Source organism: Amblyomma maculatum, chromosome 2 (genome assembly GCF_055883805.1).
Source record: "Amblyomma maculatum isolate TAMU_Amacu chromosome 2, ASM5588380v1, whole genome shotgun sequence".
NCBI lineage: Eukaryota > Metazoa > Arthropoda > Arachnida > Ixodida > Ixodidae > Amblyomma > Amblyomma maculatum.
The window spans coordinates 13,840,909-13,855,669 of record NC_139345.1 but is presented as its reverse complement, the minus strand read 5'-3'; the positions used below and the strand labels follow the sequence as shown (position 1 = coordinate 13,855,669).

The 14,761-nt window shown below is 43.2% G+C and overlaps 1 protein-coding gene across 1 annotated transcript in view; it reads left to right on the top strand.

The window, feature by feature from the left end:
* vap (RAS p21 protein activator vap) overlaps positions 1 to 13,667 on the top strand; it is a 41,147-nt gene extending 27,480 nt beyond the window's left edge. The window contains exons 18-25 of the mRNA XM_084593291.1: positions 3,534 to 3,676; positions 4,114 to 4,229; positions 6,773 to 6,859; positions 7,648 to 7,715; positions 8,614 to 8,702; positions 8,766 to 8,843; positions 9,810 to 9,932; positions 12,178 to 13,667. Of these exons, the coding sequence (XP_084449417.1) occupies positions 3,534 to 3,676; positions 4,114 to 4,229; positions 6,773 to 6,859; positions 7,648 to 7,715; positions 8,614 to 8,702; positions 8,766 to 8,843; positions 9,810 to 9,932; positions 12,178 to 12,255 (782 nt within the window). The 3' untranslated portion in view covers positions 12,256 to 13,667. The remainder of the gene's footprint in view (positions 1 to 3,533; positions 3,677 to 4,113; positions 4,230 to 6,772; positions 6,860 to 7,647; positions 7,716 to 8,613; positions 8,703 to 8,765; positions 8,844 to 9,809; positions 9,933 to 12,177) is intronic.
* Positions 13,668 to 14,761: the final 1,094 nt, after the last annotated feature.

Sequence of the window (14,761 nt, the reverse complement as noted above, 5' to 3'; positions counted from 1 at the left end):
TTTAGGCTAATTCGGGACCTCACCATCCTGTGGTCACTGCATTGCACTTTCCCGATTACCTCTACATCCTGCACAATGGCGGGGGTTGAACACATTATGAAGTCGATTTCATTTTTAGTGTCTCCGTTAGGACTTTTCCATGTCCATTTCCGGTTTTTCCGTTTGCTGAAGAAGGTATTCATGATTCGTAAGTTATTGCGCTCTGCAAACTCAACTAGTAACTCCCCCCTGCTATTCCTAGAACCAATGCCATAGTCACCTACTACCCTGTCTCCTGCCTGTTTTTTCCCTACCTTGGCATTGAAGTCGCCCATTAGTACAGTATACTGCGTCTTTGCTTTTCGCATTGCCGATTCTACATCTTCATAGAAGCTTTCAACTGCCTGGTCATCATAACTACATGTAGGTGCATAGGCCTGTACAACCTTCAGTTTATACCGCTTATTAAGCCTAATTACGATGCCTGCAACCCTCTCATTAATACTATAGAATTCATCTATATTACCCGCTATGTACTTATTGACAAGGAAACCTACTCCTAGTTGTCGCCTCTCTGGTAAACCTCGATAACACAGTACATGCCCATCCTTCAGTACAGTATATGCCTCATTCGGCCTCCTAACTTCACTAAGCCCTATGACATCCCATTTCATGCCCTCTAGTTCCTCTAACAGCACTGCTAAACTAGCTTCACTAGCTAGGGTTCTAGCATTAAACGTTGCCAGGGTCAGTTTCCAATGGCGGCCTGTCCAGCGGAGCCAGGCTTTCTTAGCACCCCCTGCTGCATCACAGGTCTGACCGCCGCCGTGGTCAGTTGTTCCGCAGCCGCTAGTGACTGAGGGCCGGGGTTTTATGGAACTTATCATAGGAGGTTGTGGCCAATTACTGTACCAGGGTGGCCAACTCCTGTTCTGGTGAGGGAGTGCGTTGCCGGAGGTGTTCACCGGCATCAGGTCGCACCCCAAACCTGTGTATGCAACTCCATCGACACGCGGATTTTTTATCTTTTTTTTTTTTTTTTCATCCGGTGGAGAATTTGACCGGGATTTGAACCCCAGTCCTCTTGCATGCGAGGCGGATGTTCTACCGCTACGCCACCGCTGCACTGCAAATAATGATTGATGAGCTGGACAGAAAAAGTAGAAAGGTAGGCTTGAAAATCAATATGCAGAAAACTAAGGTAATGTTCAACAGCCTCGGGAAGGAACAGCAGTTTACATTAGGTAGCGAAATACTGGAAGTAGTAGGCGAATATGTCTACTTAGGACAGGTAGTAACCGCAGATCCGGACCATGAAAAGGAAATAACAAGAAGAATAAAATTGGGATGGAGCGCATTTGGCAAGCACTCGCAGATTATGACTAGCAGCTTACCGGTATCGCTCAAGAGGAAAGTGTACAACAGTTGCATCTTGCCTGTACTCACCTATGGGGCTGAAACATGGAGGCTAACCAAGAGAGTTCTACTTGAGTTGAGGACAACCCAGAGGGCTATGGAACAAAAAATGGTAGGGGTAACATTAAGAGATAGAAAGCGTGCAGAGTGGGTCAGAGAAATAACTCAAGTTACCGACATTCAAGTGGAAATTAAGAAGAAGAAATGGACATGGGCGGGATATGTAGTGCGAAGAGAGGATAACCGATGGTCGCTGAGGGTAACAAACTGGATTCCAAGGGAAGGAAAGCGTAGCAGGGGGCGGCAGAAAGTTAGGTGGGTGGATGAGATTAAGAAGTTCGCAGGGGTCAAGTGGATGCAGCTAGCACAGAACCGGGTTAAGTGGAGAAATATGGGAGAGGCCTTCGCCCTGCAGTGGGTATAATCAGGCTGATGATGATGATGATGATGATGGCTTGTCATGGCTCGACTGTATCAACAATGGTGAGAACTGCCCATGCTGGGAGTCACCTCGGTGCACATTTAGAGTGCGCATGATGACAATGCGCTGGTGACAGCGGGACACTGCCCATTAGTTTGACCACTACTGTTGACATAGTTGGAGCGACTTATTAGGATGATACTGGATTGTAAATGGCAAGTGAAATGGTATGACACCACCTTGAATGCTGTACAAGGAACGAGAACGACTGCGTCACAACTTTTGATACGAAATCACGCGTCTTTTTTTCAACACGTTTCGCAAAACTAAGGTATGACGGCAGCTTTTCAGCACAATGAACCCAGTATGCTCTCGCATAAAATCTCTCATCTTGTTTTACACAATAAGTAAATTTGGGCACATTTAAACAAATATGCCGACCGTCAATACTTCTGCCCAACCCTGCACCATTCAAACTTCAAATCCATGCTGTCGTTATTTTTTGTAGCGAAAGCTACACTACACCAGCTGCTTCACAATGTCAGCATGGCTGCGCGCTGAGCTGTGGCACCACCGTTCCGTCACCATGGCTGCGCAATGTCTTTTAAGCAGCTAGGGCACAGGGGTCGTGACGAGCAAAGCAGCTGATGACGTCATCAGTGATGTCGCACCTTAACTAGTACTAGTGATAGTTATGACTAGTACTAACTAATGGCTAACTAGTACTAATTAGCCATTAGTCATGGCTAATGACAGAAATTATTGTGATGACGTCATTGGCCGTATGTAACGTCATCATGACGTCACATCTTGCTATGACTAATAACCTGATGTGACGCCATGATAACGTCACATCTGGTCATGACGTCACCACGTGATTCATGCATATACGAAGCTGACCCTGACAGGCATCCGATCCAGGTGTCCTTGCGGAGCCTTTCATTTGGTGCGTATGCCGCACCACACAGCTTACAGAAGCAGACGCAGTAGAGTAGACATCAGCGGATATTGGTTTACAGGAAAGAAAAGGCGCAGTATCTGTCACAAGCTTTAGCCGGTAGCCAAGTCACTAGTAATCAGTAGTCACAACTGCTGTGGTCTTGCACTGCACATGCCAGGCATCCGTGCGACGCCTTTCATAAATAAAGCTGAAACCATAGAGTAAACTACTTTGTGCAAAAGTCATGTCTTTACTTTCAAGCCGAACCTAAGCGCAGCCATGCAGATGTAGCTCTTGCGTAACTCCAGGTTTAACCACAAGCTAAAGCACAGCTAATATTTTTTTTAATCATGGGACAAATTAATGGTAACACCCTCTATATTTGCATTTGTCATTTATCGTTATGGGACTCCTGCTATGTATAAACCACTTTGAAGCTGCTTCTAAGTGAATTTTCACCTGCGACAAAGCCTGTCACAAAATGCTCTTGGCCATTTTCACCACTATAAGGGTTCTTCATTGCTGTCACTGTTTCCACTGCTAAGGCCTGACTCTTCACCACCCTCATGAATAAAGACCTCTTTGCTTCAGTTCATTGCATTTGAAATTCTTCTAACCTTAAAACATTTAATAACAATATTTGGGGACACTGCTGTCAATTCTATCCCTTCAAGAAATAGCATTAAAAGTCCTGGAGTTTTCAGTGTTATGAGAGTTCCACTCGAGAAACAAGCTCATTAAATTTTTGTTGTGGCGCCTTTCCTTGCCATAATGCAGAGGAGACATCAACGTTGTTTCGCACGACGTCATTGACGACGACGCTGATGGACCATTACATGCGCTCGACAGGCCACGAGTTTCTGAAGCACACCGTTTACGAGTCCATTATCCGTGTCATGGATGGGAGGCAGTCCTGCGAGGTGACTGAGCTCTGCCTTTATCTCCGCGTGCGAAGCGTGGCATGCTTAATACTCACTTTGTGAATCTAGCTTCAAGAACCTCCGCATATGTAGTAAGAGTGTATGTATCTGAAAAGTCAATTATAATGAAAAGCACCAAAGCATGCTGTATCACCATTGCTAATCATTTTTGCTTCAGCCATGCTAACATGAACTAGTTTACATGCTCTCAAACCTGATTATTACTAATTGCCAGCATCACTTCTTGTGTTAATTTTAATTCTTTGAATGTAATATTTTGCACTGCTCTGCTGGTTCAGTGTTGTTTGAACGAGTGCAGCTTGCTGAAATGAATTCTTTTGCTAGCGTTAATAGATGCTAGGAGTAGAAGGCAACACAATTAGATCACCATTTTCTTTGTAGCCCCAGTTTGATAATATCATTTTCTTTGTTGCCAGCTGAATCCCAGCAAACTTGACAGCCCTTCAGAGGCCTGTGCCAATGCTGAACACTTGCTTTCTGTGCTTGATTCAGTTGTTGAATCCATCTTCTCATCTGTGGAACATTGCTGCCGGTGGGTACATGCTTTTGCCCCTTTAGTGGTTGCTAACATCTGCCTTCTTGGGGAAGAAGCATTCAGTCAGTCAGTCAATTCTTTCTTTATTATTTTTTTTTTTTGACAAGAATAAAGGTCAGTCCAGTGATGTTGTGATTGCTATGCCAATTGCACCAAACTGTGGCAAAATTCAAAGCCTTCTTCATAGTGTGACATTACAGTGAAATTAATTAATCTGCACCAAAGTCCATGTTTTCACTAGCCGATAAGTACTTCCTCCCAAGAATCGTTCACGCGGTCGTTAGGTATCATGAGCATGGGCATCATTCTGGTAGCACCGATTGCCAGTTTTACACCATAGCTTTTGTGCCTCATAAGCGGCATTGTGTCGAGCAAGAACAGTGCACAGTATGTGCGAAGCGATACAGCTGCGATACAGCTGCGACACTGAACTCAAAACTTTCAATAATATGACTGGACGGGGTGTCTCAACGAAATCGGCTTCATGCCATTGTTGCATTCAGTTTGGTCAGGGCAATACTGTGTAATTCCTCCTTTAGGATAGCATTTTAAATATAGTTTTAGCATAGCACAATCTGTGTTTCACCAACAAGAACTATTTTCATGGGGAGCTATCTGAGCCTGTGCAAATGGTCCTGAAGAGTATGCACTTACCACTCTGCAGGCATTACTAGATGCTCTCTGTGGAAGTGGATTGCGATTCGATGACTTTCCAGTGACTCCATTTTTTTTTCTACACATCGCTTTTCTTTTCTAACTTGGTTACTCGAACAGCAAAAGATGGCATGCAGTGGTGCGCAATTTTTCATTATGTGTAAGCTGTGCCAGCAAAAAAAAAAAATGTCTAGAAAAAAGCACAGCTTACACTGGTAAATGCAGTGTACATCTGTGCCAAGCACTGGAATTTCTCTGGCAAACGCACACTTGGTGGCTTCGGCCAGTCACTTCACTGTCAGTGAGGCATTTGGCCTGTGTTATCAACACTTTCATTTTCGGTTTTTTGCCGGAAGGTTTTTTGCGCCTACAAGGAGGGTAGCACTTTCAGCGGCTTGGACAGAGTAAACGCAGCAACTTGCAAACAGAAAATGAAAGAGAGAGAGAGAGATAGAAGAGTGTCAACAACATTGGCTTGTTGCTGATAACTGTGTGCGAGACCAAGGATGGTAGCAGCGTACACCTCACAAAGGCCGATCCACATGACGGACCATCGATCCGCGGAACGTGTATTACCTATTCACTCATCACTGTCATTGGTCCGATGCCGTCAAGGGACTCAGCAGACCAAAAAGCAGATGACACGCAGGACAAATCAAAGAAGTTGCTAATTAAGCTATTGGCAACGCCGATAGGCAGGCAAAGGAAGGAGAGAAGCTTTTGTCCGTGCGCACCTCAGGCTTACTGACCCCTCTCTGTCAAACTTCCCACCTCCGCATCCCTATCCCTAACAATCGACTATACTCCGTCTCACAAGCTGTTTGCAGCACTGCGAAAGGCAGGGGTGCCTGCACTAGCGTCCCGAATCGGTGGGGTGACAGCAAAAGCACAGTTATCTATTATAGTGCACCAGGGCGCCACTGCCTTTCACAGGGATGGAGTATAACTACAGGGCAGCAGTGCGAAGACCCATTTCCTTCTATTGTCCCACGACAGCAGTCGCAGGCTGCATGCCTGCGGAAAGGGAGCCCATTTCTGGGAAGAATGGGCAGGTTACCACACCTACCGGAAACAGCTTCGCGGCCTGCCTCGAAACTCCACTGGAGAAAAGGCATTTGACATTTCTCGCTGGACAGCTCCATGGGACAACAGCGTGCCTCGCATAGTAGTGACATATGAACACATAATATGCGGTTTGCGGACAGACGGTCCATCGTGTGAATCAGCCTTAAACGTCATACACAGACTTGTTTAGTTTGTAGTGGTTATTGTATAGTGTGGTATGCAAAACAGGACAGTAAGAAAGAATATCGCAGCCGATCTGCGTGGGTAATTGAATGTAAAGTGGGCGTGCCAGCACTACTTGGCCAGGTTAAGCAGAGTTGGATAGGTCCAAATTTATGGACACACTGATGAGACACGCGGCTCAACAGCTGCCATTGCCCCCTCTGATGCCACGTCTCTGTAGTGCGCAGTGCAGCAGTTTCTCCGTCTTTAAGGTCACAGAAAGCGGATCAGACAGAAAAGCAGTGGTCAGGTGTGGGACTTGAGGTCTTAAAGGAAACAGCATGCGCTTTGTTTCCAGTTGCTCGCGTATGAGGCCTCCTTGCTGTGCTTCCTCTTCGCTCACCAAGAGTGAAACAAACCGGTTCACATAGCCAACACGAACTTTTTCACAGCACGTGTGCTTGGTGTAAGAGGGAATCTCGAATAGAGAATGCTTGCCACCCTCTCTCTTTCTTAATTTCTGTTTCACACTGAAGTTATTGTGGCAAACCCTGTACCAAGGCCAGCAGTCTGCTGTTATCAGCTTGTAGTGCTTATCTGCCTCGCTTCTTGGTGCATATGTATACAGTAATTGATTTTTACTTTTTTTTTTTTTTTAGGACATTGAGGTACATTTGTTACTGCCTCCAGAAGAAGGTGGCATCCAAATGGCCTCATGATCCCATGGTGAAGACCAGAGTGGTCAGGTAAGGTTAATTAATGTTAGAAGTGTGTAATGTACGCTTCAATGACCAGCATTCCAAGGCTTTGCACTGTTGGAAGAGATGTGCCATTGAGGAGCACTTTATGTTTTGTAAACATCTTAGAGTAGTCTCGAAAGGCAGCGTGCCAGTGCAGCAGTTGTAACCACATCGTGACCAGCTCCTAGATGGTGGGTTAATTTAAGTTTAAAGAGACACTCTGGCAACATATATCAACTATATTTTCTTTGCAGCAATGGAAAGCTCCTTGCCTGAATAAACGTATACTGACCTCTAAGGCTAAGAAATATGGCAGGACACTATAAAACATTATTTTTGGACATCACTTTCATTATAAATAATTGGCATCGGCTAATCCTGACATTAACTAGGCGGTGGACTATGGCAGTAACGAGCTTTGCATCAACTCAGAGGCATAGGTTTTATCAAACTTACGGTTTAAAGAACTAAAGTGACTTTGAAACTGTCATCAGTATAAAAGCACTGGCGATACCAGCAGCCATTTCTTGCTGTTAGCAGCAGCGCAAATGGCAGCACCATAGTGTCAGCCTGCTTTTTCAAGACTAAAGGCAGTGCAGTGCAATGGACAAAGATGACAGAAACGAAGACAACACAATAATGGGTCATTGTTATCTGCGCAGACTCCTTACTGAACAACAAAAATCGCAATGCTTAGCAGTTAAAACTTTCCGAAACATATCTGCAATATATGCACGTAATTTTCAAATGTAATTTTCCTGTCACCAACCCATGATTTTTCTCTTGCTTTGCAGTGGATTCATTTTCCTCCGGCTTTTGTGCCCAGCCATATTGAATCCAAGGCAGTTCAACCTTATTAGTGGTATGGATTTCTCTTTCTTAGAAACTTATGTGAATGTGCAAATGAGTGGTGAGCAAATTTGCACAACTCTAATTTTTTCCTATAAAGTGGTGTTTACATGAGAGGACCAAAGATTTCTTTGTATATTGCTTCTTATTATGCAAAGGAAGTCCTTTTTACATTTTCTGGCATTTATTTTTATATGTCCTTCTGGTCACTTGTAGTGCTTCTAATTGTTAAAGCATAGTAGCTGATGCATGAAATTGGACGCTTTTTGCTTAAAACACTTTCTTAGGAATAAATTTAACAGGTGCTTTTTATATTAGTCAAGAGCAACTAAAGTAAGAAGTGTGAAATGTAGTTAGCTACCTGTGCTAATCTCTGGTGCTAGTATTTCTTTGTTGGCACCATTACACTTTCCTTCTGCTACAATTTGAGCTCTGCTGCATTGGGAACTCTCATGTGGTTGGCTGTTGCTATAAGTCAGCGGTAAACTATGGGAGAGCTCCGTCTTTAAATGATGCAATAGCGTAAGCTACCGACCCACATAAAAATCCCTGCTTTAACCAAGCCATATGAATGTGTCTGCGTGGCCAATGGGTAACTTGAATTCAAGGGTCCTGGCAGGCTGATTCTGATATCGCCCTCCCATATGGCAGGAGAGGCCTGAGTTGGCAACTCCTGCCAAACATAATGTCAGTGCATGGCCATGTCAGCTGCTGGCTATCGCCAGCCAGCGCCACACTCGTGACTTTTCGCTCACAATGCCGATGCTGGATTTTCTAGTGAACAGGGCCTTTAACGCTATTATTGTGTTGAAAGAACAGCTGTGCCAGGAGAAACAGTGGAGTTGAGTGCCTCCGGTGGGGTGTGAAAGGAGGAATGCTGAACAGCCCTGTGAAATTCTGTCCCTCTCTAGATACTCCATCGGAGACAGCGTCACGCAGTCTCATACTGGTGGCCAAATGCCTGCAGAATCTGGCCAATCTTGTCGAGTTTGGGGCAAAGGTGAGCCAGAAAGAAAGCCACACTGGGACGCACCAGCATTATTGCTCTGATCTCTTTTAACAGGAGCCCTGGATGGAAGTTGTGAACCCTTTCATACTGAAGAACAAAAATCGAATGATTCGCTTCCTGGATGAAATAGCTGTAAGTGCAGCCGCACAGCTTATTTCTTGTTGCTGCATCTGAGTAGCAATCACACGGATGTGCCACCTTATCCTGCATGCCTGTGATAAGCTTGTATGGAGTGGTTCATTCAGTATTAATGGTGACACAGGAGCGCCATAAACCCTCGATACTATTGCCAATGAAAAGCATCAGTCACAATGCTTGGCTGCTAACCAGCCACATGCTGAGAGGGATATTCCCACGTTGGTATCTTTCTCCAGAGGGAAAACTACACAAACAGTGGATCAAATGGACTTTTATCATGCAAAATATTGGATATTTCGTGGCACTGATCACTTTTCATTTGTGGATTTTGTTCACACTTAGCACAGGTTAACATGTAGTTAATGATGGGCATACTTGCTCAAATCACTACTCACGTTAACCACTCCGAAGGTGGCATGTAGCTGAATTTAGAAATGAGGTACTTCTTGTTGTAGTTCATGCATGCTGTAGAGGGTTGCAGCTATGCATTCATTGCATGTTAGGAAGTCAGTGATAGTAAATCTGGATGGTTCAGGTTTCCACTGCTGGGCAGTGCTTAATTTATTTGTATGCAGCATTGTTTTGGTTAGCCTTCCCTTGCTTATCACTTGAAGTGCAATATGTCACTGCTCTGGTGTATCTAAGACGCTGGTTCCTTAATTAAGAAGTTGAATGTGCTGCTCGCACTGTGGATTTAGTATTTGGTGGAACGCGATAAAGGGTAAAGAAATTATAGATGATAGGAAAATGGATGGAGAGAGAAAACAAAATAGTTGAAAAAATGTTAAATATTCAGAAATGTATAGTTTGTCCATCTCATGAGTGGTCTGCCTAGCTGTGCTCCGGTATGTGTTATTATGGGTGCAGACACCCCAGCAAAGGTTGCACACAGTGGGGTGATCATTGCAGTCTCTCGCAAGATAAGTAACATAGTTATGTGTATACATCACATGCTCACAGAATGTTCCTGAAAAGCCGGAGCCAGATGACACGTTTGCTGGGGATCCTGCCCGTGACTTGGCAACGCTGCACCATATATGTGTTATGCACAAGGAAGACTTGCTTGCACAGAGCAACGAAAAGGTACTTGCTTCCTGCTATAGAGAGGAAAGCATGCTTCAGAATGAAACTTTTTTCTTAATTATTAGGGCCAGGTGGCCAAAAATTTTAGATTTGGTCAATTTTTAGGAGCTATTGTCAAATCTGGTGTAAATTCCTGCCTATATAGTTTGGTTAAATTCAAGTCGTGCATTTTAAATATAAGGATGTTTTTGTGCACCTATTTGACCTCAGTATAAATATAGCAAAGAAGTTAGCTGTATGTCATTTCCTTCATTGTAATGCACTCTGCACAATGAGAATAAAGTTTTCTATCTATACATTTTTTGAAGGTTCAAAAATTGCTTTTGCAAATTTATATCTGATTCACAACAACAAATTACAATCAAAAATAGCATAGCTGTATTTTATAAATACTAAAGCGCATCCTTAGAAAATATTATAGTGATACAACGGTGGCAGGTGAAGTAACGTCCTGCACAAGCAGTAAGGTTGCTTAAAATAACAGAGTATTTTAAAATTTCGATAAGCGTTTATTGAGTGGATTGAATGCTTTTTTTTAAAGCAAACATGGGAAAATGCAGCTTATGGAGCTGCAAAGTACCGCATTTCATTAGAATTCTCCTGCAGCGTATGCAAGTCCCTAGCGTTGCCTCTGAAAAGCATCCTCGGTGCAAGCTTTCTTCACCATGTGGCACTGATGGGACTTGGGCTCAGCAGTTTCTTTAGCAGACAACCTTAAGGCTCACAGACTGTCTCGCGCATTACTCGGTAAAATAATTCCCAAGGAGGTAGGATACCTAGTCTCTATAAAACTTTCTTGAAGCCCGTGTGTCCCTGACTGAACCATGGCAACCCGACAACACGCGGTGAAGCAGCTTTGAGCTAATTGCAGTGGTATTTTTGAGAGTCAGGGTGCAGCTTTTGGGGACAGAAACAGCTTGTTTATAATTTTTTTTTAAACTGCTCGGGGATGCACAGAATGCAAAAAAGCTCTTTTTAACCTGCCTGCAATGCCACAAACGTGGTAGACATCATGTTTGAAATTCGTAGCAGTCATAAAAACAGCTCAGTTCTGCCCATTGGTGCGTCACCTCGCATGCTCACAACACTTATTTTTATCACTTCTCGTCTACATTGGAGGCCGGGGTTGGTGGACATCAAAGAGGAAAGGTTTGAGCTAATAAAACAAGCAACAACAAAAGATGCAATTTTTTGATGAAAATCGTCACCTCATTCGTGTGTGCTCGTGTAAAATTGTGAATTTATTCAAAACGATTTTCATAAGAAATCAGGCCATACTCGTGTTTGTATATGTGCCCTTGCATTAGGCATTCTCAAGGTTCTGTTTTTATAATATGCAATTCCTCATAACAGCTTGTTTACCCATGTATCAAGGACACTATTACTGTGCTGTGGTGCATTGCATGCAATACCGCCTACTATAATACACATACTGGTAGCCACGAGGTGGCAAAAAATGCCATAGAATCACAGGAATTTCAGTTTTACTGTGTGGCCAAAAATGGTCCAGTTGCATCCATTGCACAGTAAATATGTCATGGACAAATACAACAACTGGAAAAAGTGTAAAAAATATAAACTGCATTTCCTTAGTTGTCTCATATGAAACACCGACTATAAAGACAACTGATATTTGCTTAAAACTAGCACACTGCAAGCACAGAGCTGGATTGATTGCTGCAGTACAGGCATTGGGCTCCTAACCTTGCTCACAGTGCTCCAGTTTCTTCACCTGTGATTTGTGTGTGACACAAAAATCCATAGCTTTATGAGAGTAAGAGTGGTCATCAAAGCCCACGTGCAGCTTTTGTGGAGAGCTTGATCAGCAACTCGGTAACATGGTGCCAAATGCAAGCTGTAATCGAATAGAATATGGACTGTCTGTCTAAGCACTGATTGCAGTCGATCTAGTGTGGTATTGAGCAAGCAGCACTACTTTTTCACTCTAGTCTCATCACAGCCCCGCATTTCTTTCGCTTTTGTTTCTACTAGACTGTGTAAGCAGTTAAAATATTTTAGGTCTCGAGGAGGTTTTATTGGCTGTCTCTTTTTGTGCTGTATATTGGCCAATCCTTTTTAGAGTTGGAGGCTGCAGCAAAGCTCAAGATGGCAGTTCTCCATCCCGACTTCTTTAGTAGACATCGTTTGTCTGTGCAAAATGCTGCACGCACAAAAATCGTTTTTTTTTTTTCCTCCTTGTAGACCTTTGGTACATTGAACCTTTTTTTTTTTTTTCTTTTCTCAGCCAATATTAAAGAAGGTGATCACAGTCACTGATATGCTGTCCAAGCATCGCCAGCACTACATGGATGCTGCAAGGTAGCCATGGGTCAGCAGTGTCTGTGCACCCTACCTTTACTGCCCAGTCTTTCTGTTTGTGCTGCAATGGCATGCCTCTTCTGGGACCCTTCCTTGTTTCAGCAAAGGAATCATTATGTCAGTCTGTTTTCCACATCCTTGCCTCCATTTGTCATCTCTTGTGTGGTACCAAGCAGCCGTTTGAGCAGTTAACATGTGAATAAACACAGGTGAGCATCTTCCCGCAAGATTTAAAACGCCAATGGTTTGTTTTTCTTCAGGAGGTCACAGGCATCAGATTATGGAATGCTGTTAAGTTATTATTTGAAGCCTCCGTTAATACAGCTGCATCATTATAGTGTCCATGAAGCACCGTTGCTCATGGAATATCTCTCTAGATAGTTCAGATGCTAATGGCCAAAAATAAATTGTAGCTGTAAACCATTTACCAAAGTGCCAATGTACCTGAACCTAACTCTCCTGATTTCTCAGCTTTCCATCTGTTCATTTTGCATCTTCAGGCATTTTGTGATTAGAAGTGTTTACTATGTCCTGTCCTTGCAAATCCAGTGCTACATAAAAGATCACTGTGATAAGAGTGCTAGCCGGAATGCTGCTGTGTTTGCCATGTTGTGCCCGAAGTATTATTCATGCTCTTAGAAAAGCTGCCGTGCGCATAATGCTGCAGAGTAGTCAGCTGTTCGAGTAGTGAAGGTTGCTTTATTGCAATATGCAGTTCGGCTTCAAAAAGTAAAAAAAAGTCAATTTACTATTTTTTTTTTTTTATTCTTAGTTATTAGTATTAGTGGGCCCTACACTTTGCTCAAGATGATCTAGTGCAAAGTTTGTTTGTTTCTTTTTTCTTTTAGCTTGCATTACAGGAGAGGGTTCAGCAGAGCGCAGTGAAAATGGAATTCTAGCTTTTTTTACATACTAAGTGGTGATCGCCTATTTCGGACAAATGGAAACATTATTCAAGAAAAGTTTCATCATTGCACAAAACATGTAAAAACACTAATTTTTCTTTGGAAAGCACTTTTTCACTGCTGGTCCTGTCATTTGCTGGTGTTCACTAATATTTTTATTTTTTTTTTTGCTTAGCTGGTAGCTCATATTCTCTGTATATGTGTGTATTCAATCTCACATAGGCAATTCTCAACCTCCCTTTTTGTGTTAATATGCAACATGTTTAGGTGCTTGATGCTGCCTCTCATGTAAAAGTATTTAGCTAAAATTTCCTATGCCTAACTTTTACTGCTCGATATTATTACTGTATGAATGTAGTGCTTGCTGTGCCTGCCTTTACCTGGAGATATTGTATTTGAAGATAATTATTCCCTAGTGTCACTCATGCAAAAAAGAAACATGCTGCAGATACATCATGCTTACATTTTGACGGTGCTTGTAATGCCTGTAAATAAACTGTATTCATATGCACTTCTCTGTAGGTTTGCTGTCTGTTTTTTGCTGCTTTCACTCTGCATAAAGTAGTAGCATATTCAAATCTGCCACCCCAAACACAGTTTCTAGCTTCGCAAACTGAAAAGCGTGATTATTTGGATTAAAATCCAGAGACTAATCTCCAGAACAGAGATGGGTAATTTCGACCACCTGGGGATCTTTAATGTGCGCTGACATCGCACAGCACACGGTCCCCACTTCGTTTCGCCTCCATCGACACGGCGGCTGCGTTTCGATGGAGACGAAACGAAGTGGCGTCCGTGTGCTGTGCGATGTCAGCGCACGTTAAAGGTCCCCGGGTGGTCGAAATTACTCTTAGTCCTCCACTACGGCTCCCCTTTCTCTCTTTCCACTTCCACCTTCTCTTACGGCGGTGTCCAGGTGTCCACAGGGCAAGTGTGACAGGTACTGCGCCTTTCCCTTCCTGTGAACCAATTATTATTATTATAATAATCTCATAAGGCTTAAACCTAATCTCGCAACTTTTCCCACAAACCAAACCAGCCATTCAATCACCTGCAGGAACAGAACGACATTTGGCATTTGTCAGTATCCTTCAGTGTCAAATGAAGAAAGGATTCTTAGAGCTGGATCCACATGATATCAGGAATACCAATATATAACATTGAACAGAGGTAGGGTTGCCCACCTCTACACCATGATGTTGAGTGGAATGTGCCACAACATTCCTTTCCAGATTGTATTGAGCTATTTTTTATATTTAAGTGAGCATCCTGCTAAAGACTTTTTGCATTGTTATAATTTTCAGCAATGGGCAAGTTTGCTATACAGCATTTCAGTTGCTTTAGTTTGTTTTTGTTTAAGATGTGGATGCCTGCAAGATATATTTTGAAATTTGGACCTTTCAATCGTTTTCCGTGCCGGAAATAGTATGCTCGTTTGAGGTGAGCACCTGGTGACCACCAACTGCGCGGGTATATACCTTGACACGGTCACCCGTTCTAATTGTAACTGGTGCAAGCCCACGCGTGTTCAAATCAACGAAAGCCCTATGGCATCAACTTGCATGGGCATTGGCCGGGACCGTGCTCGTAGTTTATATTGTCTGA